The following is a 24,854-nucleotide window of genomic DNA, read 5'->3' as shown; positions in this document are numbered from 1 at the left end:
TCGCCCGAGGAAAACAATACAGTGGCCTACGTATGTTATATGATACCCAGCACCGGAGGTTCCATTATGAAACTTGATATGGATGACCAATGTGATTTGTTAATGCTAATGAATGTACCATGCATGATTTGAATATGAATATGACTTTGTCTCTGAATCTGTTATGGGCATCATTCATTAAAATCTTTACTTTGTTATTATTTACTAGGCTCCAACTCACTGTATTATTTATGTATGTAGGTGAGTAGGCGCGTGATCAGGCCTAAGTTGTTGCTTTGAGTATTGTTTTGGTCAGCTAGCCTCTGTGCCTCCCGAGGAGGTTCCCGTTTTGACATGGTCAAGTGTTTATGATCGATATTCGAGACTTTTATATTTCTTATATTTTCACTAAATGTTCTGTATTGTAGATATGATGTAAGACCAATGTGTTAGTAATGTCATAGATATGTATATAAGTTTTAAATTTTCTGTCCTATATATGTCTACACAGTTCTATGGACTTTTATATTTGTATTTGCTTCTGCTAGCCCCTGTATCTTGTTTAAATTGTTCAGAGGCCTTTGGTAATCCCAAGATTACTGGCCGGTTACGGCACTAAACCTATAGGGATGAGTTTGGGTTGTGATAGAGAAAGTGTTGATAGTTCAGAATATGTTTTCTGAAGGAGAAAGTGTCGATGGTTCACTGGAATGATTTCAGTTCCTCGTATGTACCTTTTTGATATAATCTGTAGCTTTCTTATCAACACTTGTCTTAGGAAAGAGATGGGCTTTGAACTACTCTTTGCATTAGCGGTGGAGTATTGGCAACAGAGCCTGAGAAAGCAATATTTTTGGTAGCTAGTGGAGAATCAGCTGTTCCAAGACTCATTTTGGCAACTTCTCACATGATGAAAGCTTGACAATGTTAACTACCATCTCCATTGACGTCTCATAGAGAGACTTGTCACTTCTACCCCTGTTGTTCATGTCCAATCCTAACTATAGGCTATAGGCTTCACTAGAACAAAGGCTCTCTCTTAAACAGAGGTGAGGTCGTCCGCCCAGACCTCTGGCCAATCAACCCCTGGACATCTGGGCCCTTGTCTGGGCTGCTGTGTTAGCGCATTCAACGAAATAAAATAAGAATTAAAATAAGAATTTATCAGATATGAGAGAATTACAATGACTCCTTACAAATAGGGAGTCACTGAGCAGTCATAAATTTAAGAGATTATATAAAAGATCTGATGGAGTTGAATTTTTGAAGAATCAATCCCTTATAATAGCAAAAAGCTATTTTAAGGCATCTGTTGAGTGATTCTACTTCAATTAATTACTTCTTCTTCTTATTTTCTTTTCTTTTCTTTTTTTTTTTTTAACGCTACAAGCCTCAAGAGTTTTATCAAATACCCACATGTACGAATGTAAGAAAAACCAAAAAAATTGATCAAACTGATTGAACTGAACCAAACCGGCTATATTTGGTGTGCTTTTTAACAAGAATCGGTTTGTGCAATTTTTAAATTTGATTTTTTTCGATTTTCGGTTTGGTATAACTTCAAGCACTTTGTGTATCGAACTAAACCGAAAACGACCGCTTCAATATATATTGTATGTATAATATATATATATATATATATATTTATATATATAATCTAATAATATAATGATATTAACAGGTATAATAAATTATTAATTTTAATTAATTAACCTTATCATTTTTATAATCGAAAACTCTTATTATATATAATTTTAACTCTAGCTTATTCTTGAAATCTTAGTATTTTTTATTTTTTATTTTTTTGTTTTTATTTTTGTTAATCTAGGAATTGAAAAATATTTATTAAGTAGATAGATTGGATATGTTTGAAATGATGGACAAATAACTAATTTAATATTTTTATATAGATTAGTGATTATATTTAAAAGTGACTCAAGTTTAAAAGGTTCTAGACCGATTAAACCATACCGAACTAAACTGTTTCAATTGATTCAGTTCAGTGTGATTTAATGGGAGAAGTAGTTTGTATCGATGTTCAAAATAATGAAACTGATATTATCGGTTCGATGATTTTTTTTTACCTAAATACTGACTGTACCGAACTGATTATATCCCTAGTCACATGGGTATAGGTTGTATACTCATATGAGTCCCACACTCTAAGTATTTGGTAAAAATTTGATAAAACTAATACAAATATTCTTTTTAAAAAGGCTAAAATAAACTTTCTAAAAAATGTTTATTTAGCATATTGTTCTTAAAGATTAAGAGTTTGCTTGACAACTTAAAAAGAAATTTAAATTTAAGTATAAATCATTCAAATATACCAAATTAAGTTTTACCCAAATCAATTATTAACCAAAAATTTTAAAGACTATTTTGTGACTCTCAAATCTACCCCTATGCCATTATTGAAATTCTTTTAGTCAACTCAAAATTAAATTTATTCATTGAAGTTGTTGACATCGAAGTTTTTACTTAAATTTGAGTAAAGGTTGCTTCCACTCAATTTTTTAAAATTTGGTCTAGTAAATTTTTTTTTGAAGGGTTTGGTGATATATTGGCATATATTTATTTGACATAAAAATTCTCTACTTAATATGTCAAATTTATTATTGTATTATTTTTTAAAATGAAATTATTTTATTGAGTGAACTCAACATTTGATATTAACATGGAACATATCAAATTTGATATGTTAAGTTCATATCAAATGCCAACTCAGTATTTGATATATTCGATGAACATTATTCTTTATGTCAAAATTGAGATATTATTGTGCCATACAGGATTTGACATTTTTAGTTGGAGTTGCTTCTCTTTTTCATGTGCATCGGGGACTTAGGAATGCCACATCAAAGTTGGATTAAAAAACAAAAGTGAGTTGCATACAGAGAGAGAGAGCTTTTCTCTGGGAGATTTTTGATAGTATTCCGGTGATATTTTGACGGCTTTTTTTATATTTTTAAAGTGTAGATCTACGTTTTTTGATTATTGATCTATAGTTTTAGAGTGTAGATTTATAGTTTTCATGTTTAAAATAAGGGGTTTTAGAGTTTTTTTTTCCTCCGATTTTGACATAGGTTTTTAAATTTTTGACACCCATGATGGTTCTCTCTTTTCTCAAGCCTTCTCTCATACCATTGTAGGTGTACTTTCTCCTCAACTCCAACTTCTGGAGGTGTCTGAAGGACGGCGATTGCGGTGGCGGAGTGGGACAGCAGCGACAGAAACTACATCAATGGGGATGACGAGCTTTTAACAAGATTTTACTTTTTAGATACCATTTTTAAGAAAATCAGTGACTTTTTTTGAATCGTAACTGATTTTTTTGACGAATTTGTTATTTTTTAGTTGTTTATTTCTTCAGTTTTGTTGTATGATTTGTATGGCACTTTAAGATCTTATTTTTGTGTATTGTTATTTTTAATATAAATATTTTTCATGCTCTAAAAAAATAAAATAAAATTGTTAAAGCAACTACTCACTAAACATCAGGCAAAGAAGCGACATTTTAAAAATATATATATAATCGAAAAAAAGTCCGATGAAAAGTCAAAAAGAAGGTCTGATAACACATGAGGATGTGAGTGTAATTTAATAATTAATTTGAAAACCAAAATGCACATTTTGTAATGGAGATTAAACAAGTGTATTATGTGATTTACCTATCAAATGAATCTGAATTATATATTAAAAAAATTAGATAAATTCTAAATATAATTTCTAAGTTTGTAAATCATTACTAATTTTAACATGAGATGTCTTAAATGAGCATAACCTCATAAATTGGAGAAAAAATAAAATAAAAGAATTGTATCATGTTATTTTGGTGACATTATATAATAAATTAATCATTACCTTCAATGTATATGTATTTAGGCCCACTATATAAGTTTCAATTAGTGAGATAAGTTGAATATGTGATTACAATTACATGGTGGAATGGATTGTAATACCACTATCACCATTACATTGAAATCTGACCATTTATTAAATATCATTATAGAAGCAAACTTATCAATTACTGAATGCAAAATACAAAAAATCTAATGCATAAAAAATATACTTGGTGCTTTTCACCTTTTATTTATAAAAAAAGAAAAAAGAAAAAGAACGGTTTCTCTGTGAAATATATCTTGGCTAATATAACGAACAATCACATAATGAAGCAGCCATGAGGATTCTCATCACTGAAAGTTGCACCAGGCTGGTGTCCAAAAATGGTGGAATGAGCAGCAGGAGCTTGATGATAGTAACCACCGTAATCATATCCATGTTTGTAGTAGTTGTAAGAAGAAGATGGTTGGGGAGCATGGTGGGTGACCAGACCGCCGTAATGGTGTTGATGATAGTAGTGGTTGTTGGTGTTGTAGTTATGATAGAGGTAATCTTCTGGGTTGTGTGGGAGTTGCCATAGTTCGGCTCTCCTTCCAGTTTTTCGGACTGTCTTTAGAACTTTCTTCTGGTCAGCCCATCCGGTCACGGTCACCTTTTGCATTCCCATGTCAATATCTATATCGTCCACTCCTAGAATGCAAAATGATATGTGTCACAGGATGATTTTTTTTTTTTTTTTTTGGCCTTTTATGTCGATTTGTTATGTGAGTTAATCTAACAGTTAAAGAAGACTTAAAAATATTTAGGGGAAAGGAAGTGGATTTATTTAGGCATGTGACATGTAGTGAGTTGAGCGGAAGAAAGTAGCTTACCTTTTAGCTTTTGAAGAGCTTTCCTAATCTTGTTCTCACATCCAGGGCAGTCCATGTGAACTTGCATCTCTATGGTCTAAACCAATAAAAAGTAGTAGTAGTTGATTCAACGAGTGATCTTATCACAAATAACAGTAGTCACAATATATATTATCATTGTTAATTTGTTATTGTCATTTGATTTTTAAAAATAAAAAAAAATTACAAAAAAAAAAAAAAAAATCCACATAAAATGAAATAAAGAATGCAAAATAGTCCTTTCTTACTAGAGGTCATTAAATGATCCGCGACAAAAAACTTGGTATTACCTAATTCGATCAACCCATTCCAGGGCTTATCCTAAATTGCTTGACTACCTAGCTTAGCTCGTCCCATAGAAGTTTGAAACCCAAATCCACCCATGTACCTGCCTGTACAAACTCATATGTGTAAATCCAGTCTGACTGATAATTGCTTGACTACCTAGCTCGTCTCACAAAAGTTTGAAACCTAAATCCACCCATATACCGGCCCGTACAAACCCATATGAGTAAATCCAGTCTGACTTAAACTATCACGTCCCCCAAAAAATTTAATATTATCTAAAAAATAACATTATTAAATTCAATTTTAATTCATTAAAATTAATACTGTTTCATTTAAAAAATAAAAAAAAATACTTAACAACTCATATTATTCTTGTAAATTGTACTTTTAAAAAAATACGCAACACAATTTATTAAAATTGAATTTGACAATGACCAGTGATATCTTCGTAACTCTCAACTTACATATAACATTATCATAATTTGTTAATTTGGTGAATTTATACTATAATTTGATTGGTTTAATAATATTAATTAATTTGATCATATGAATTATTAAAAAAGAAAAAATAATTGTGTATAACTTAATAATATAAGTCTAATAAAAAATATATAATCCAGTCCAGTTTTATTTTGGCCTGTAAAATTTGGGCTACCAAATGGGGCGTGATTTTAAATTTTAAATAAGTCCGGCTGGCACCAACCCGTTGACTAATCAAAGTCCAAAAAACTCAATAATATATGGGAACGAGGGCATAATAATTGAAATAATACTAGGGATCATGAAAAAAATATTATGAAATGTATCATGAAAATTTTTTATCCTTTAATTAGTGTGTAATATTTTATTATAAGTGTAATCTAAAAGTGGAGAATTTTTCGTGATATTTAAGCCTAACCTATCCCTGACTCCTATTTCTTACTCTCAATATGAAATGGTTATTTCTTTGATAAATAATAATTCTACTTGTAATATATATATATATATATATATATATATATATTTATATTGTAAGTGTTTGGAAAGTTGTTATTTTAATAGTTTTTGGTTATTTTAAGAGGTTAAAATTTTTTGTGTTTGGGAAGATAGTTGAATTTTTTAGTAGTTAAATGTGATATTTGTGAGAGAAAATATGAAATAATTATGAATTTGATGTAACATTTTATCTTATTAACTATTTTAGTCTATTTTATCTTTTAGTGCTATTTTAGCTATAAAAAAAAAACTAAAAAAAACTCTTCCTAAACACCCCCATTAATGAATCAAACAACGATAAAATGATTATTTCAGAACATAGAGTAGCAGTTCTATCAAACGATAATCAAGAGAATCAGAGAAAGACAAAGAAAGATATATACAGAGAGAGAGAGAGAGAGAGATTTACCGTCATCTTCTTTATTGGCTATATGGGAATTTTATGTGTTGATATAAATATGGAAATCAGGTGTTGATATGTAGTAGCTCTGAATTCCCAACCTTTTGGCAAATAAATGATGAATGAATGAGAGAACTTCAAGGGTTTGTATGTATGACGCCTTTCCCTCTCCCATTCTATATGTATATGTAATAGTACGTGTTAGAAGATTATAAAAAAATGGTTTGTGCACCGACTATTTCCATGTCTTTGGCTTGAAGCAGAGTGAGGTCCCTTTTTGGAGAAAAAAGAAAAAGGAATTTACAATTTTTGGAAAGAGTGATACTATATCTCTTAATATATCATTCTTATTTTGATTTCTAATGAGGTGGAAGAGAGAGAATAGAGAAAGATAGAAAGAGAAAGGATGAGGAGTAAAGAGTGGGATCAATTTCAGAGTGAATTAACATTGTGTTTGATTGGAAGAATTGAGAAGTAATTTGGAAAGGAAAAAGGAAAAGACAGGTGAAATATGAATAAAATATTCTTACATTTCATTTAATTTCATACACTTTTTCTCTTTTCTTTTCTAAATCTCTTCTCAAATCTCTTACGCTGTGTTTGGTTGGAGAATTTGAGGAGGAATTTGAAAAGGGAAAGAGAAAAGTTAGGTGAAATATGAATAAAATATACATACATTTCACCTAGTTTCACACGCTTTTTCCTTTCCCTTTCTAAATTCTTCCCCAAATCCCCCAACCAAACACAACAATAATCAAACGCAGTGTAAGGATGCTGAATTACATTTCCTAAACATTTTTCTTTTGCACAAGCGGGGCATCCTATATCTACCCATGAAACTAAAGGTAATTTTGAGCAATACATAATTTTTTAGCCATGGGAAAAAGATGTTGGGAATCCTCTCTCTCCATTAATGTTTTTACGAAGTCAGCCATGGGAAGAAGATCTTACTGTTAACCCATATCATGTGAAAGAGTTTATGTATACAGAAAGAGAGAGAGCAAGTGAATAAATGAAATGTGTATTTCATGGATTGATTTACAAAGGGAGCCTAGCTCTCTTCTTATAGCCTGTGATACATTGGCGAGAGAGCCACCGAAAGCATAAAGCTAAAGCAAGCTAATTATGAAAGCTAAAGCTACACTAATTATTAAAGCTAAAGCTAAACATAATAATATACATAATATATTATATATTCTAACATCCCCTCTCAAACTCAAGGAGGATAGGTAAAACCAACTTGAGTTTGGAAAGGAACAAAACATGAAGATAAACTAATACATAAAATAAAAGAGGATAGTAGACACTGTATGGTCGTGTCGGACTGTTGGTGAAGACACTGTATGGTCGTGTCGGACCGTTGTAGCAGATAATGTCTGGACAGTTTACGAGGTCATGCTGGACTGTTGTAGAAGCTGACCGGAATCAATGTCGGGACAGTTTACGGGGTCATGCCGGACCGATGTAAAAGCTGACCGGAATCAATGTCGGGACAGTTTACGGGGTCATGCCGGACCGGTGTAGAAGCTGACCAGAATCAATGTCGGGACAGTTTATGGGGTCATGCCGGACCGATGTAGAAGATTGGTGGTGCACCAAGGGGGCGACTTAGGGAGTGCGCCATGGGGTGGCTTGGGTGGTTCCCATGGTGTATAACCATGCTCACCATGATATATGTATAACCCCCCCTCAAACTCAAATAGGTGTGAAGATAAAAACCTATTTGAGGTTGAAACAAAGGGATTGAGAAAGTGGAGCAAAACGGCAACACAAAGTGGAGATGTTAAAAAAAAAAAAAAAAAAAGTTGGTTGTGAATGGAGTTTGAAAAAGATTAAAAATAATGTGAAAGAAAAATAAAGAAAGAAATAATAAGAATATATTTGAAATCAAAACGAAAGATTGGGGAAAGAAGGAAAGTGGTTCACGTGGTTTCGGGGTCCACGGTTTTGTTAAATCAAGGAATGGTGTTTGGAATATTTGTGTTTTTTTTTTTTTTTTTTTTTAGAATAATAATAATAAAAATGTATTAATGGGGAAGAATGGACCATAGAGAGAGTGGGTGGAATAAAATTAAAGGAGGTGATGGCTATGATGAAAGTAGAGAAAAAAAGGGACGAGAGAGAGAGATTGTGCAACCTTCATACATAGACCCGCGAGAGATTAAAGTGCATTGGTTAGTGGGATCACATGGGTAACTTCTTCTTCTTTTTTTTTTCTTTTTTTGATTGGTTTTACAAAACCAAAAAGAGTGGCCCACGATTTTGTATATATATTATATATCTAATATATGTGTAACTTCAGTGGGTTTTTAATTGGAAAGAGAGTGAGAAAGCTGGGTTTGTTTAGCTCTGTGATAGCCGTGTGTGAGAAGATGAAGTTGGTGGTGTGAAGTGTGTGTCCTCTCTCTCTCTAAACCGTGTGTGTGTGCTTCTTGTGTGTGTTGTGTATGCCTCTGCTGGGTGTGAAGGTGCTACCCGTGGGTGTGATACATTTCAAAGCTCAAAGCTGCAGAGTGAAAGAGCCTAGAGAGAGGGAGAGTAGATCTGCGTTAGTTTCAGCCGTGTACGGCGGAGCGGAGACTATGAGTGAAGATGAGCTGCTGCTGCTTCCATGATGGTGGTCGTGAGGATCGGTGGCTTTGGCGAGGCAATGGGAATGGCGGAGATGAGTGAAAAGTGGAGCCGTGGCTGCCGAAGCTGTTGCGGCATCAATGGTAGCCACAGTTGTAACCGCCGATGGTGTGCAAGGTGGCGTGGGTCTTCGGTGACGACGATGGCGCCTAGAGTGGCAGCAATGGGCTGTGATGTGGCTGGCCACAACAGCTACATCTACTTACCAAAAAGATCTGAAATCCAGTCAAAGAGAGAGAGGGAATGGCCATGGGTATGCTGGAGCTGATGATACAATGCCGCCTGAACTCGGTGCTGGAGAGGCTGCCGGAGATAGTTCCGGCGAGGTGGCGGAGTTTTGTGGTGGTGATAGAGATACTGTTATGGCGAGCTTTTGAGCTGATTGACATGATTTGAGAGTGCCATTGTTGAAGGAGAAGTAGAAGATACCAGTTCTTGATGGATGCCAAGTGAAGGAGTTGGAATTGGGTTTGGTAAGAAGTGAAGCTTGAGTAAAGTTGCAGAGATTGAAGGCTCCTCTGTTCTGAAAAATGTAAAGCTTGTAATCATACTTGTGCTTGAAAATGATAGAATCCCCAATATGAACAGTTGGGTTTTTCCATTCTGAAACTCCATCTACTACTACTGTTGCAGAGTCAGAAAGTGAGAAGACTAGACTCAGAAGAGAGACCAAGAGGAACACAAGCCTAGAAGGGACTTCCATGATTGAAATTTGAAACTCTCTGTTTGCTTTGGCTGTTAAAATTTGGTGAATGAATCCATCATGGTGAGTTGTTGAAGAATCTGCCATGAAAGAAGAAATTAAGGAAATTTGGGTTTGTCCGGCGGGCGGCCAAGGCAAGATTGCCGCCCGCCGGTGGAACGAAATTACTAGGTTCTTAACCTAGCTCTGATACCATGAAAGAGTTTATGTATACAGAAAGAGAGAGAGCAAGTGAATAAATGAAATGTGTATTTCATGGATTGATTTACAAAGGGAGCCTAGCTCTCTTCTTATAGCCTGTGATACATTGGCGAGAGAGCCACCGAAAGCATAAAACTAAAGCAAGCTAATTATGAAAACTAAAGCTACACTAATTATTAAAGCTAAAGCTAAACATAATAATATACATAATATATTATATATTCTAACATCATGGATGGATTTTGCAGCACTGTTATGAAGAGATTGTGGTAGACAAGCAAAGTAATTTTGAGCAATACATATAGTTGAATTAAGTTGGTTTGTAGGCAGGTTGACAAATTTCAATCTTTATGTCAATTGATTCATTGATTTTTATCATCTAACTTGCCCAACTCAACTATTTACCTTCTTCCTTTCCGAAGTGCCTAAAAAAAAAAACTATTTACCTTCTCAAACTGTGCAGATTGATTTGGGTCAATTTGAGTGGTGGGAATTGATGAGTTGACTATTTTTATTTTATTTTATTTTATTTTATTTTTACTCACCACTATTATTTATATTTTGTTTGACATACACGTACTATGCGTGTAGATACAGAAAATATATGTTATAGGTACATATTTATATGGTAAATTTTATTGTACACACTTTCTTTCAGATCTTTGGTTATGATTTATTAAGATTTTAGTTAACACTTGATTATATATATTGTGATATTAGTTATGACTCATTGTGATATTAATTATGGCAGCAGTTTGATTATGATTCAAAAACTCTTTCATTATACTTGTACAGGGTATAGTTATAACTTTTTATTTATTTATTATATATATATATGACTTTCATAAAATTGAGTTATTACATTTGTGATGATCAATCTTAGAAATATCATAATTTATATATGACACACACCCTTAGCATTACTCAACATACAAATCTCATATATTATTTTCATTATTATAACTACTAATAAAAAAAATTATGAAATTTATATTACATTAATAATCCACACTTGTACCACTACTAAGAAACTTGAATATAAAGGGAGCATTGGCCATTAGGCAATCATGGAAGGAACTAGTTGACTTCAGAGTTTGGACATATAAAATCGAAAATGATCTGCAGTTCAGATGCGTAGAGCTCGAATGGTCCGAATGGTACGGAAAATATTATTTTATTGGTAAAAGAATAAAAAAAAACTCTAAAACGACGTTGTTTTAGGATTTCGAGCCATTCGAGCCTTTGATATTTCGAGCTACGTAGCGGAGTTGACATAAAACTAACGAAAATAATCCGTAACTCGAATGCGTTGAGCTCGAATGGTTCGAATGGTACGGAAAATATTATCTTACCGGTAAGAGAATAAAAAAAAATCCTAAAACAATGTCGTTTTGAGATCTCGAGCCATTCGAGTTTTTATTTTTTTCGAATTACGTAGCGGAATTGTAAAAGTAATTAGGTTGGGAATAATTAAAGGAATGAAAAATGCTTGGGAGCACTAATTAGTGCTCCCACTAATTAGGTGGCAGTGGGTCCTGCCATTAATGATGTAATGTTTTGGTCTTGGAGTTGTATTTTTTTTTTTTTTTTAATGCATTAGTGTTATTAGTGATGATGTTTTTAGTGGGATGAATCATTATTGTCAAAAAAAAAATATAGATGGGGTAGCGTTGGAGAGGGAGGAGGAGGAAAACCAAGATTACCTCTGGGTTGAGTGGGAAATTCACGTGCTAGCGAGCGCTCCCATCGGATCATGCCACAAAATAAATAAATAAATAAATAACTTAAAATGATATTACTGTTATAAAATTAAAATAATAAAAGAAAAAGTGAATGTCAATAAAGAATAAAAGAGAATTTGAGTTAAAAGAGAAAAATACTCATTTTTTCATTTTAACACATAAATACATATAGTAAACATTTGTTTTTATAGACAAAGTTTGTAGAGAAAAAATTCAAGGCAAGTTCAATTTCATTCTTAGGGTTCGTTTGGGAAGCAGGTTGGTTTTTAAATTTTTTAATTTTTTTGACTATTTTAGTTTGGGATTAAAAAACCTCATTTAGGAAAGACTTTTGACTTTTTTGCTTTTTTTTACAAAAGAAAGAATGTAATGATTATAAATTTAATGTGATGTTTGTTTTTTCTGGCTAAAAAATCTATTTTATTTTTTGTGACTATTTTAATCAAAAAAATCCAACCTTTGACTTCTCAAACGAAGCATTAATAAGTCTCTATTTTTCTCCATTCTTCTACCAAATTCTATTTGTCACCATATGAAATGTATAACCTTATCTCTTTTTCATAAAAGTAAATATAATAATTATATGATCTTATTTATCATGAAATAATTCTTTCCAATTCCAATTACATGTGTTTTGATGGTTATTTAAATATTTCACAATATACAATGAAATAAAAGTACCTTACAAATTTGGTGGCATTTGAACTTTCCAAGCCACACCTAAAAACTATGGAAAAGTCTGTCGGGCTAGAAAATTCACCAGAATTTTATCAAGATTATGAATTTATGGCACACATTTGAAATTCATGCTGTGAGTTCATTTAGTATTTTTCCTTTTTTTTCTAAATATGTAATATTGCTAAAGAAACTATTCGTAATGCTTGAAACTAATCCCATAGAAGGGAAATCTTGAACTGTACCTACTCCTAAAGATAAGGGAAAAAGGATTGAGAGGGTGATTTATGATCTGGAGTTGGGCCGAGATATCGACCGAGCAGGTTGAAAGCCCAGCAGTGCATTGGGCCGGGATGATCGACTGTTCGCCCAGAGAAGGGCTGCCAGAACTTGGGCCGGGCAGAGTTCGGGCTGTGTGCCACCCCGGACCGGACAGAAACTGCTCGGCAAGGCAGTGCTCGGTCGGACCAGGATGCTCGGTCCGAGGATGGCCGAAGCCAGATAGGCCGAGTGACCGGCACCCGGGAAGGCGCGGACATCCGAGGAAGTTGTCTGACCGGCAGAAAGGCCGACCCCAGGAGGCACCTCGGGCTAGGCTTTGCCGAGATGCCGCCTAGCCCGGTCCTCCTCAGTCTTGGCCAGTGGAGGCACCTCGGGCTAGGCTTTGCCGAGATGCCGCCTAGCCCGGTCCTCCTCAGTCTTGGCCAGTGAAGTGCTAGGGTATGGAGCACGGCATGGCACAACAACGGATAGGGCAGCTCGGCTGCCGAGCTCCAGCTGTGATGACAGGCAGTTGAGGTTAGATGATGAATGGCATGGTTTATGCTGACAGATGGGATAGCAGAGCCACGTGTCAGGAGATGACTGAGAGTGGATATGGGGCTCAGAAGGTATATAAGCATGTCTGCGCCCCCCATACGCAACACACGAACATCTCTGTAAGGACTTCTTACACTCAAACACTCTCTCCCTTTTCTCTATCCATCCTAAGGTGTGTGCTAACTTGACCGTCGGAGGGTTTTTCCGGCCACACACCGCCGGGTAGCTCACCATTACTTGCTTGCAGGTGATCGGACATTGACGGAGCTCGGAAGAAAGGAATACGAGCTTGCCGGAATATTTGCTCCCCGTACAATTGGCGCCGTCTGTGGGAAGCTTGACAGATAAAACCTTGTCTTCCAGGCTCATCTAATCGCCGTCCATGGCGAACAACGACGAGATTCCGTTATCCGCCATCGATGGAGCTACCCCGGAGTTCACCCGACGGAGAGAAGGACATCCTGTTATCCTTCCAATGGCGAACTTGGATACGTTCACTGGAGGACAGTCAGGAGACGCGCGGGATAAGCGCGGAAGAAGTTATGGTCATTCACGAAGTCTAGACGGTCATCGGCGGCGGAGAGAATCACATGCCCGACGTCTGGAACACAAGTTGAGGGACCAAGACGCTGTCATCCGGCGAATGGCGGCGGAGATGGAGGAGTTGAAGCGGCATGTCAAGGGGAAGAGTGTAGATGGAGTGGTAGACCACAGAGAGTGCACCCCATCCCGCCGTTCAGAGAAGTCCAGCGCGCAAGATAGCACTTACCAGCCCTCACATCCGGTGACAACGTCGAGATATTCCTATTCCGCTCGTTCATAGGACTTGCGGGCAGTCTTGAAGGAACGGGCTCGCCGGCGGGAGGCTCAAAGGGTGCCGGCGTTCCAGCGGCTATCCTACAGGGTTCATGCCAGCGAGGAGTTCGGAATGCCCCCACCCCGCCTAGTGGCGCCACTCCTTGTAGATACAGACTTGACGAGGCTGAGCGCCACCCCTTTCTCCTTGGAGATAGAAACAACACCGCTTCCCGCGGGCTTCCACCAGCCAAAGTTCACGCTTTATGACGGAAAGACCGATCCGTATATGCATGTAAGCCACTTCCGACAGGTCATGGCCGGACGTAGGCGAAATGACGCTCTTATGTGCCTCATCTTCCCGTCAAGTTTGGGCGAGTTGGGCTTGAAATGGTTTGAGAGGTTGCCGGAGGGGAGCATAGAAAGGTGGCAGCGGTTGGCGGAAGCCTTTGTGACGCGTTTCAAAATCAACACCAAAACGCCAAAGGAAGTCGACCACCTTCTCAGTGTCAGGATGGAACTGAGCGACACTCTCAAGGCGTACAACTCCAGGTACTGGGATACCTTCAATGAGATCCTAGATTGCCCGGTCAACCTGGCAATCACCCAATATAAGCACGGTCTCCCGCTCGGACATAGGCTGAGGGATTCGCTTACAATGAGCCAGCAGACATCCATGTGGCACCTAATGCAGCGCATCAATGATCACATCCGAGTAGAGGATGATGCAACGACGTCCACCGCGGAGACAACCTCGATGACAACGGCCAAGTGGGCGACTGGGTTTTAAGGAAGGTCATGGGCAACGCACTAGTGCCGGGTGAAGGCAAGCTAGGGGCAAACTAGGAAGAGCCTTACAAGATAACCGGGCAAGGGGGCATACCATTTAGAAGATTTGGATGGCAAAGGCGTACCCCGGCCATGGAATGCGGCCCTATGTAATTTTTTGAGGGACTTGTTTCCCCTACACTTCTGAATGCAAATACTCTTTTTGTTAATGTAATAGAAGTGAATTACTTTTGCTGAAGAGCTTTGTTGTGTCCGAAATAATAGTGGATGAGGGGCCTACTCTTCTGTTCCAGCCGAGATGTTTTACTCCGGCTGAAGAGTTGATGATTTGCTCAACTGCGAGGTTCCAGCCGAGATGTTTTACTCCGGCTGAAGAGTTGATGATTTGCTCAACTGCGAGGTTCCAGCCGAGATGATTACTCCGGCTGATGGGTTGATGATTTGCTCAACTGCGAGGTTCCAGCCGAGATGATTACTTCGGCTGATGGGTTGATGAATTGCTCAACTGCGAGGTTCCAGCCGAGATGATTTACTCCGGCTGATGGGTTGATGATTTGCTCAACTCCGAGGTTTCAGCCGAGATGATTTACTCCGGCTGGCGAGTTGATGATTTGTTCAACTCCGAGGTTCCAGCCGAGATGATTACTTCGGCTGATGGGTTGATGATTTGCTCAACTGCGAGGTTCCAGCCGAGATGATTTACTCCGGCTGATGGGTTGATGATTTGCTCAACTCCGAGGTTCCAGCCGAGATGATTTACTCCGGCTGGCGAGTTGATGATTTGTTCAACTCCGAGGTTCCAGCCGAGATGATTTACTCCGGCTGATGGGTTGATGATTTGCTCAACTGCGAGGTTCCAGCCGAGATGATTTACTCCGGCTGACGGGTTGATGATTTGCCCAACTGCGAGGTTCCAGCCGAGATGATTTACTCCGGCTGAAGAGTTGATCATTTGTTCAACTGCGAGGTTGCAGCCGAGATGTTTTACTCCGGCTAAAGAGTTGATGATTTGCTCAACTGCGAGGTTCCAGCCGAGATGATTTACTCCGGCTGGCGAGTTGATGATTTGTTCAACTCCGAGGTTCCAGCCGAGATGATTTACTCCGGCTGGCGAGTTGATGATTTGTTCAACTCCGAGGTTCCAGCCGAGATGATTTACTCCGGCTGAAGAGTTGATGATTTGCTCAACTGCGAGGTTCCAGCCGAGATGATTTACTCCGACTGGCGAGTTGATGATTTGTTCAACTCCGAGGTTCCAGCCGAGATGATTTACTCCGACTGGCGAGTTGATGATTTGTTCAACTCCGAGGTTCCAGCCGAGATGATTTACTCCGGCTGGCGAGTTGATGATTTGTTCAACTCCGAGGTTCCAGCCGAGATGTTTTACTCCGGCTGAAGAGTTGATGATTTGCTCAACTGCGAGGTTCCAGCCGAGATATTTTACTCCGGCTGAAGAGTTGATGATTTGTTTAACTCCGAAGTTTCAGCCGAGCTAATGTTGCTCGCCAAGAAGGAAGTCGCGGAGCGGATGTTGCTCGCCTTCTTTGGAGTTCCTTGGCCGAGCTGTTTTTGTCCGCCAAGAAAGAAGTGGCGGAGCGAACCTTGCTCGCCTTCTTTGGAGTTCCTTGGCCGAGCTGTTCTTGTCTGCCAAGAAAGAAGTGGCGGAGCGGACCTTGCTCGCCTTCTTTGGAGTTCCTTGGCCGAGCTAATGTTGCTCGCCAAGAAGGAAGTCGCGGAGCGGATGTTGCTTGCCTTCTTTGGAGTTCCTTGGCCGAGCTGTTCTTGTCCACCAAGAAAGAAGTGGCGGAGCGGACCTTGCTCGCCTTCTTTGGAGTTCTTTGGCCGAGCTGTTCTTGTCTGCCAAGAAAGAAGTGGCGGAGCGGATCTTGCTCGCCTTCTTTGGAGTTCCTTGGCTGAGCTGATGCTGCTCGCCAAGAAGGAAGTCGCGGAGCGGACCTTGCTCGCCTTCCTTGGAGTTCCTTGCCGAGCTGATGTTGCTCGCCGAGAAGGAAGTCGCGGAGCGGACCTTGCTCGCCTTCTTTAGAGTTCCTTGCCGAGCTGATGTTGCTCGCCATGAAGGAAGTCGCGGAGCGGACCTTGCTCGCCTTCTTTAGAGTTTCTTGCTGAGTTGATGTTGCTCGCCGAGAAGGAAGTCGCGGAGCGGACCTTGCTCGCCTTTCTTGGAGTTCCTTGCCGAACTAATGTTGCTCGCCAAGAAGGAAGTCACGGAGCGGACCTTGCTCGCCTTCTTTAGAGTTCCTTGTCGAGCTGATGTTGCTCTCCGAGAAGGAAGTCGCGGAGCGGACCTTGCTCGCTTTCCTTGGAGTTCCTTGCCGAGCTGATGTTGCTCGCTGAAAAGGAAGTCGCGGAGCTGATGTTGCTCGCCAAGAAGGAAGTCGCGGAGCGGACCTTGCTCGCCTTCTTTAGAGTTCCTTGCGGAGCTGATGTTGCTCGCCGAGAAGGAAGTCGCGGAGCGGACCTTGCTCGCTTTCCTTGGAGTTCCTTGCCGAGCTGATGTTGCTCGCCAAGAAGGAAGTCGCGGAGCGGACCTTGCTCGCCTTCTTTAGAGTTCATTGCCGAGCTGATGTTGCTCGCCAAGAAGGAAGTCGCGGAGCGGACCTTGCTCGCCTTCTTTAGAGTTCCTTGCCAAGCTGATGTTGCTCGCCGAAAAGGAAGTCGCGGAGCTGATGTTGCTCGCCAAGAAGGAAGTCGCGGAGCGGACCTTGCTCGCCTTCTTTAGAGTTCCTTGCCGAGCTGATGTTGCTCGCCGAGAAGGAAGTCGCGGAGCGGACCTTGCTCGCTTTCCTTGGAGTTCCTTGCCGAGCTGATGTTGCTCGCCAAGAAGGAAGTCGCGGAGCGGACCTTGCTCGCCTTCTTTAGAGTTCCTTGCCGAGCTGATGTTGCTCGCCGAGAAGGAAGTCGCGGAGCAGACCTTGCTCGCCTTCCTTGGAGTTCCTTGCCGAGCTGATGTTGCTCGCCGAGAAGGAAGTCGCGGAGTTAATGTTGCTCGCCAAGAAGGAAGTCACAGAGCGGACCTTGCTCGCCTTCTTTAGAGTTCCTTGCCGAGCTGATGTTGCTCGCCGAGAAGGAAGTCGCGGAGCGGACCTTGCTCGCCTTCCTTGGAGTTCCTTGCCGAGCTGATGTTGCTCGCCAAGAAGCAAGTCGCGGAGCGGACCTTGCTCGCCTTCTTTAGAGTTCCTTGCCGAGCTGATGTTGCTCGCCGAGAAGGAAGTCGCGGAGCGGACCTTGCTCGGCTTCCTTGGAGTTCCTTGCCGAGCTGATGTTGTTTGCCAAGAAGGAAGTCGCGGAGCGGACCTTGCTCGCCGACCTTGGAAGTTCCTTGCCGAGCAGATGTTGCTCGCCGAGAAGGAAGTCGCGGAGTGGACCTTGCTCACCTTCCTTGGAGTTCCTTGCCGAGCTGATGTTTCCGCCAAGAAGGAAGTCACGGAGCGGACCTTGCTCGCCTTCCTTGGAGTTCCTTGCCGAGCTGATGTTGCTCGCCAAGAAGGAAGTCGCGGAGCGGATCTTGCTCGCCTTCTTTGGAGTTCCTTGGCCGAGCTGATCTTGCTCACCAAGAAAAAAGTCGTGGAGCGAACCTTGCTCGCCTTCTTAGTGTGGTCACCGTCTTGTAGACTAAGAACCAAGGAAGAGTTACCCCAGTCAGATAGGTAATCCCAGTCACGCTTGAGCGGACGGAATTAAGGGGCAATTGAGAGGGAGATTTATGATCTTGATTGGGCCGTGGAATTGGGCCGTGGAATTGGGCCGGACAGATTTGGGCCGGACAGAGTTGTGCCAGACAGATTTGGGCCGAACAGGTGTTGGGCCAAGTTGTGTGGCCCAGCCTTGAAGGAAGCTGCTCGGTTAAGGCAGCGCGTGGATTGGCCGAGCTGCAAGGATCCGTGGTTACGAAGCCGGTCAGGTGAAAGGTCCAGCGCCAGGAAAGGCAAGATTGGACCGAGGTATCTTTTTGCTCGGCAGGTAGGTCGACCGCAGACAAGCGTGAGTTGTCCCGAGCTCGGCTTTGCCGAGATGCCGCCGAGTCCGGTCTTCATCTGAGCTTAGCTGTTGGAGTACTTGGGCATGAAGCGCAGCATGGCAGACGATGGCCGAGATGGTACTGCCCGGCTGTCGAGCTCCTAGGAGAATGGGCAGGCAGTTGGGTTAGGTGGTGCTCAGCAAGGTTTATGCTGACAGATGGGATAGTAGTGCCACGTGTTGAGAGGACACTGGGAGTAGATTTGGGGCGCAGAAGGTATATAAGCACGTCTGCGCCCCCCATACGCGGACGGATGAACATTTGGTAAGAGAAATACTTACACTCAACTCTCTCCTCTCTCCCTATCCCAAGGTGTGTGCTAACTTGATCGTCGGAGGGGTTTTCCGGCCACACACCGCCGAGTAGCTCACCGCTGTTGTGCTTGCAGGTCGATCGGACAGACAGGAGCTTGGAAGAAAGGAGTACGGGCTTGCCGGAATATTTGCTCCCCGTACAAGGATAAAAGGGGAATGGTTGTGGTTACAAAAGTCAAGATTGGAATGGGCACTAAAAGGGGACAAGAACACAAGGTTCTTTCATATAATGGCATCAATTAGGCATAACAGGAATATGCTAAACTCACTGAAGGTTGAGGATGTTGTTGTTGAAGAACCAGCAGATATTAAACAAGTAGTGTACAGTCATTTTAAGAATCAGTTTAATGAGAGGTGGAGATGCAGGCCCTTATTTGGAGGTTACTTTAATCAAGTGGATCACAGTCAAGTCATTGAAATTCTGGAAAAAGAGTTCACTGAGATAGAGGTATGGGCAGCAATAAAGGAGTATGATGGGAATAAAGCTCCTGAGCCGGATGGGTTTAACATGTTATGCTTTCAGAAAGGGTGGCGGGTGATGAAAGATGATATATTGAAGTTTATGAAAGAATTTCATGATAACAGCAGGCGGGGGTATGGGGTGAATTGCTCTTTTATAACTCTTATCCCAGAGATTGATAATCCCTCATCCATCAGGGACTATAGACCAATTAGCTTGATCAACTTTGTTTACAAAATTTTGTCCAAAGTTTTAGCAAGTAGATTTATACAAATGTTGCCAGTAGTGATTGATAAAGCCCAGTCAGCTTTCTTGAGTGGAAGGAACATCATGGATGGGGTTCTTATTGCTAATGAAGTGGTGGATTGGTGGAAGAAATCTAGAAAGAAGGGTTTAATCCTTAAATTGGATCTTGAAAAAACATATGACTCGGTAAATTGGAATTTTCTCCTTCAGATGCTAGTAAACTTTGGTTTTGGTATGTGGGGTGGGTGTGGAGGAGGATTTGGTGGAGGATTTTGCATCTAAACTTAACTGCATAAGTCATAAGTTGCCTTTCAAATACCTTGGGTTACCACTTTGTGCCAATCCAAGCACGAAACTATCTTGGAAACTAGTCATTTACAACTTTAAAAAAAAGCTTTCAGGATGGAAAAGAAGATTACTGTCATTCACATGTAGAGTAGTCCTCATTAAATCTGTTCAGTCCTCATTACCCATTTATTATATGTCCTTATTTAAGATTCCTGAAAGTGTGGCTAAGGAACTTGATAGGCTGTAAGCAAATTTCCTATGGGGAGGTACAAAAATTAGAAAGAAAATACAATTAGTCAATTGGAATGAGATTATAATGAATAAACAAAAAAAAGGTCTTGGGATTAGGGACATTAGATTTACAAATCAATGCATGTTACTCAAATGTTAGTGGAGGTATGCCGTGGAAGATAATGCACTTTGGAAATCAATTGTGTGTAGTAAGTATGGATCCATAGGTGTGAAGTGGCTGCCACCAGCTATTGTAGTAGGAGTCACTTCACAGATCTGGAGGGACATTCTGGTTATGGCACAAGCTAACCCAAGACTTTTTACATTCTTTATGGAAAATTTGGAACTCAGAGTCGGGAATGGCAGAAGAGTGCAGTTCTGGGTTGATAATTGGTTGGGAGAGTCTAGTTTGTGTACTCAATTTCCTAGATTGTTTCAATTGAGTACAGATAAAGAGGTGCCATTGAGTGTGCTGATCTCAAGGCAAGTAAGCTCAAATAGGTGGTGTTTTAATTTTAGAAGAACTCTTCATGCTTGGAAGGAAGAAGAAGTGGTAAGGGTTATTGACAAGTTGGGTGTTGGGCCTAGGTTAAGTATGGATTTAGAGGACCATGTGAGATGGAAAGCTGATCAAGTAGGGGGTTTCAAGGTAAGCAATGTTTACAAATAAGGGTGATCTAGAATCTGGGCCCACTTTGACATCGGCTGGTTTAATTTGGAATAATTTTTCTCTATCCAAAGCCAAATTCTTTACTTGGTTGGCTTGGAAAGGCAGACTTAAGACAACAGTTTATCTAAATAGGATTGGTGTATTGAGGAGTAGTGTGGACTTGTCGTGTGTTTTCTACAAATCTGAACTGGAATCAATAACACATTTGTTGTTGCTGTGTCCCTTTGTATGGCAAATTTGGGCATGCATAATTGACTGGTAGGGGCTTTCTTGGGTAACTCCAGGATCCGTGGACTGTCTATTTAATTGGTGGATCAGCTGGAAGTTTAGAAATAAAGAAAGACAGGTGTGGAGAGCTATCCCCTCAGCTGTGGTATGGTCTGTGTGGAAGTGTAGAAATGAAAGCATTTTCTCTAACAAGCCCCCACTTCTGGAGGAGTTATGTGAGCTAATTAAAGTTCGACTAGCACTGTGGTTGCCAACATTTGATCCTGGTTGTTCTTATTCTGTTGGTGACATTGTAAGGACTATTCATCTGGTAAGAAAATTCATTTAGTAACTTAGAGAGTGAGCTGCTATGGTGGTCTGTCAGGAGGTGTAGCTCGGGGAAGAAGTGGAGCTTTTTTATAAACGGTTGTTGTAGTTCTCTTGTATTGGGCATTGGGAGTGCATCTATAGTTGTGGGAGTGCAATTGCAATTTTCTTGTCTTGGGCATTGGTGGGATTTCTTGCTGATGCTAATGTTGCTATTGATATACTACTTTTGCTGTTATTAATGCTGAGATGAGGCAAAGCAGATCAGGAGATCTTTTTTTTTTATTATTGGTGCTGTTGTTATGTTGGTGTTATGCTGTTGTGATCTACTGTTGTTGATGCTGCTGATTGATGGGTGATTTGCGTGTTATGGAGCTGCTCTCTATCGTTGGTGGAGCTTAACGGATTGCTTGGTTGGGTATGTAGTGGAGATTAGATGGTGTGTGCTACGGTTATGAGGCGCAGAGGTGTAGTTGCTGCTGCTGGAAGCTCACGAATTTGGTGCGGGTGGAGAGTTGTTGCTGCTGCTGTTGGTTTTGGTTTCGTAGCTTACTGATTGGTACTGCTACTATATTGGTGCATTGTGGTTGTATTGTTGTTCTTTTTTCTTTTTCTTTTTCTGTCTTTGGTTGCTTTGATTGGTTTCTCTTCAATCTCGGGTCAAATGCTAGTATATGATTGAGCTTCTTTCGCGATGCCAACCTAGTTGGGATCGTTGAGGTTAGCTATGATACTATGTGCATTTCCCTTATTGATGTAATTTTGGCATGTATATTACTTTTTTCATCAATAAAGTTTTAGTTTTGTTGATAAAAAAAAAAAGGAAAAAGGATAAAATTTGATCAACTCATGTCTTTGATGTTAGGAGAAATCTAACATGGGAGGCCATATATAAAAATTGTTGGAGAAATCTAATTAAGCGACCACCATCTAAGTAATCGGATTTGGAAATTTTGTTGTGCTTGTACTTTATTATGGAGGTTTGTCTTGAGTGTTTTTTGATAATTCAAACCGTTTATATTGTAGGGTTCATCAAGTAAATCATTCATGCAAAAAATTAAGTCGATTGGATATTTACAGCTTCATAATAAGAGCACACTTATTTTAAAAAAAATTAACGGTTAATATAATTTTTATTATTTTTTAAAAATAATTATGACCTAATCATGAGATTACGAATATTTAATTAATTTGATTTTTTTATATAAATAATATTCTTGACGAATTGTACAATGTGAACTATTTAGATCATCAAAGAGACTTAGGAAGGACATCCACAAAAGAGCACAACAAGTTAGGGGTGTTCGCCGGTTTTTGACGGTTCGGTTTGCGGTTTGGACATGCCCTCATGCCCGTGGTTTGGAAAAAATTGAACCCACAATCACCCGCAGTGCGAATTGCAGTTTTTGTGGATAGGATTTACAGATATACAAACTGTTTGCGGATTACGCTTTTAGTTTAAAATGTTATTTTTGGACTTGTTTTTTTCTCATTTTTTAAATATTCTTTTTGGGCCTTTTCTCCCATTTTTTAAAATATTATTTTGGTTCATAAAATCTCATATTTCTTATCATGAAATTATTATTTTTCAAATGATTTATTCCAAATAAATTACAACTTATCTATCCAATTTACTTTCAAAAGGAAACAAACTATAAGTACAGGTCAATGTCAGTCAATTGACTTACATTCGCTTTACAAAAAAGGTATAAGTTAAACAAAACCCCATAGTTGTTTTAATAAAAATGGCACAAACATCTCTTTTGAAAATTTGATTTTAGGATTTGCTAACTCACTAACTGTCACGACCCAAACCCGGCCCTATGGGTTTAGCACCGTAACCGGCCAGTAATCCGAGATTACCGAAGGCCTGCTTAACAGTAATACAGTAAAACAGAGTACAGGGCCTGGCGGAAGCCAATACAGTAATTAAACAATGTCCAATGAGCTGTGACAGTCTGTATGCAAAAGATTTTCCATGCATTTATACATAAACAGTACATAACAGTATGTACAATATTGACATTCATTCAATCTAGGGACTCAACCCTAGATAGCGGTACAGAAAACATTCCGTCTGTACAAAACAGTACGGTCTATACAAAGTTTACAATCACACAGTACAGGGACCTAATCCCTTGATAACAGTACGGTAACAGTCAGTCTATACAGAACAGTCAGACAGTATGGAGACAGGCGGGGGAAAAACAAACAAAACACCCCCAAGCCATAGCACGGCAACACGGAACCTCGCAGTGAGGCACATAGGCTGGCTTGACAAAACTGGAGTTACTCTGACGCTCCTAGCTTCGTTCTGGTGCCTGTACACCTACATATATATATGAGCAGTGAGCTAAAGCCCAGTGAATAACATAAAGCGTAAAGGGGTTTAGAATGAATGTCCTTACAGTAATGAAAACAGTTCAATTCAATCAGTATTTCAGTTGTTCAGTACAGTAAACAGTCATATGTGGTACATCCATTAGCATAACAGTAACAGTAGGTCTTAAAAGACCGAACAGTAATGATGGCCATCAGTCAGTAAACAGTAGTGGTTCCACGAGGGAACCGACAGAGATCTCTGTAACAGTAACAGTAACAGTAAACCGTAGGTACTAAGGATGCCACAGTACAGTTCAGAAATAAAGGACATACATTCATTCAGTAATACCAGTTCAGTAAACAGTTCAGTTCAGTATTCAAAAGATATCAGTTGAACATATCTTTACACAATCGTTACTCACAGAGTTCTGGGCTACAGTATGCTAGAGCGTGTCTCCCCAGTTGCCAACCCTACACAGTTCACAGGTTGAACACACACTAAGCTATACAGTTGGGAAATATAATAACTTAATCCCTAATTCCTCGGTGTGTTCTACATCTATATCCTCAACAAGATGCCTTAAACTAGGCCTAAGAATGCCTAGAATGGGATGAGGATGCACAGATGTACATTTAAAAGCATGTTCAGGATTTTCAGAAAAACAGAGTCCCGCTCGAGCTCAGGTTTCCCTGCTCGAGCGTACAGGCAAACAAAGGTACACGCTCGAGCGCAAACTTTCCCGCTCGAGCGTACTGTAAAAGTACTGGATGGGTGAAATCTCCGCTCGACGCCCGCTCGAGCTTGAGACATGACTCCGCTCGAGCGCCCAATACTCCGCTCGAGCGGACTGCAAAACAGTGCAGAGAGATGCTGGTTGCTCGGATTCCACGCTCGAGCGTAAATTTCCCCGCTCGAGCGGAAGTGCGAAATCTGGAAAACCCAGATTGCACCTCCAAGCTCGAACTCAAGTTCAAAAGCATCAAAACTCGACCTCTTGGGCTAAATTTCCAGAAAACATC

The 24,854-nt window shown here is 40.0% G+C and overlaps 2 protein-coding genes across 2 annotated transcripts; both read right to left on the bottom strand.

The window, feature by feature from the left end:
* Positions 1-3,996: 3,996 nt before the first annotated feature.
* Positions 3,997-6,549, bottom strand: LOC114279815 (heavy metal-associated isoprenylated plant protein 28). Its single transcript, XM_028222097.2, has 3 exons — positions 6,385-6,549; positions 4,695-4,770; positions 3,997-4,512 (listed from the first exon to the last, which is right to left on the bottom strand). Exons 1-3 carry the CDS (start codon positions 6,388-6,390, stop codon positions 4,142-4,144), a joined length of 453 nt encoding a protein of 150 aa, XP_028077898.1. The 5' UTR covers positions 6,391-6,549; the 3' UTR covers positions 3,997-4,141.
* A 2,683-nt stretch (positions 6,550-9,232) lies between these two features.
* On the bottom strand, positions 9,233-9,709 carry LOC145798141 (uncharacterized). The gene has a single exon (XM_082885624.1). The coding sequence runs from the start codon at positions 9,707-9,709 to the stop codon at positions 9,233-9,235; it is 477 nt and encodes a 158-aa protein (XP_082741750.1).
* Positions 9,710-24,854: the final 15,145 nt, after the last annotated feature.

Source organism: Camellia sinensis, chromosome 8, assembly GCF_055761805.1.
Source record: "Camellia sinensis isolate YWXY chromosome 8, ASM5576180v1, whole genome shotgun sequence".
NCBI lineage: Eukaryota > Viridiplantae > Streptophyta > Magnoliopsida > Ericales > Theaceae > Camellia > Camellia sinensis.
The sequence above is the reverse complement of the archived record's forward strand: the minus strand, read 5'-3'. Positions and strand labels throughout refer to the sequence as shown.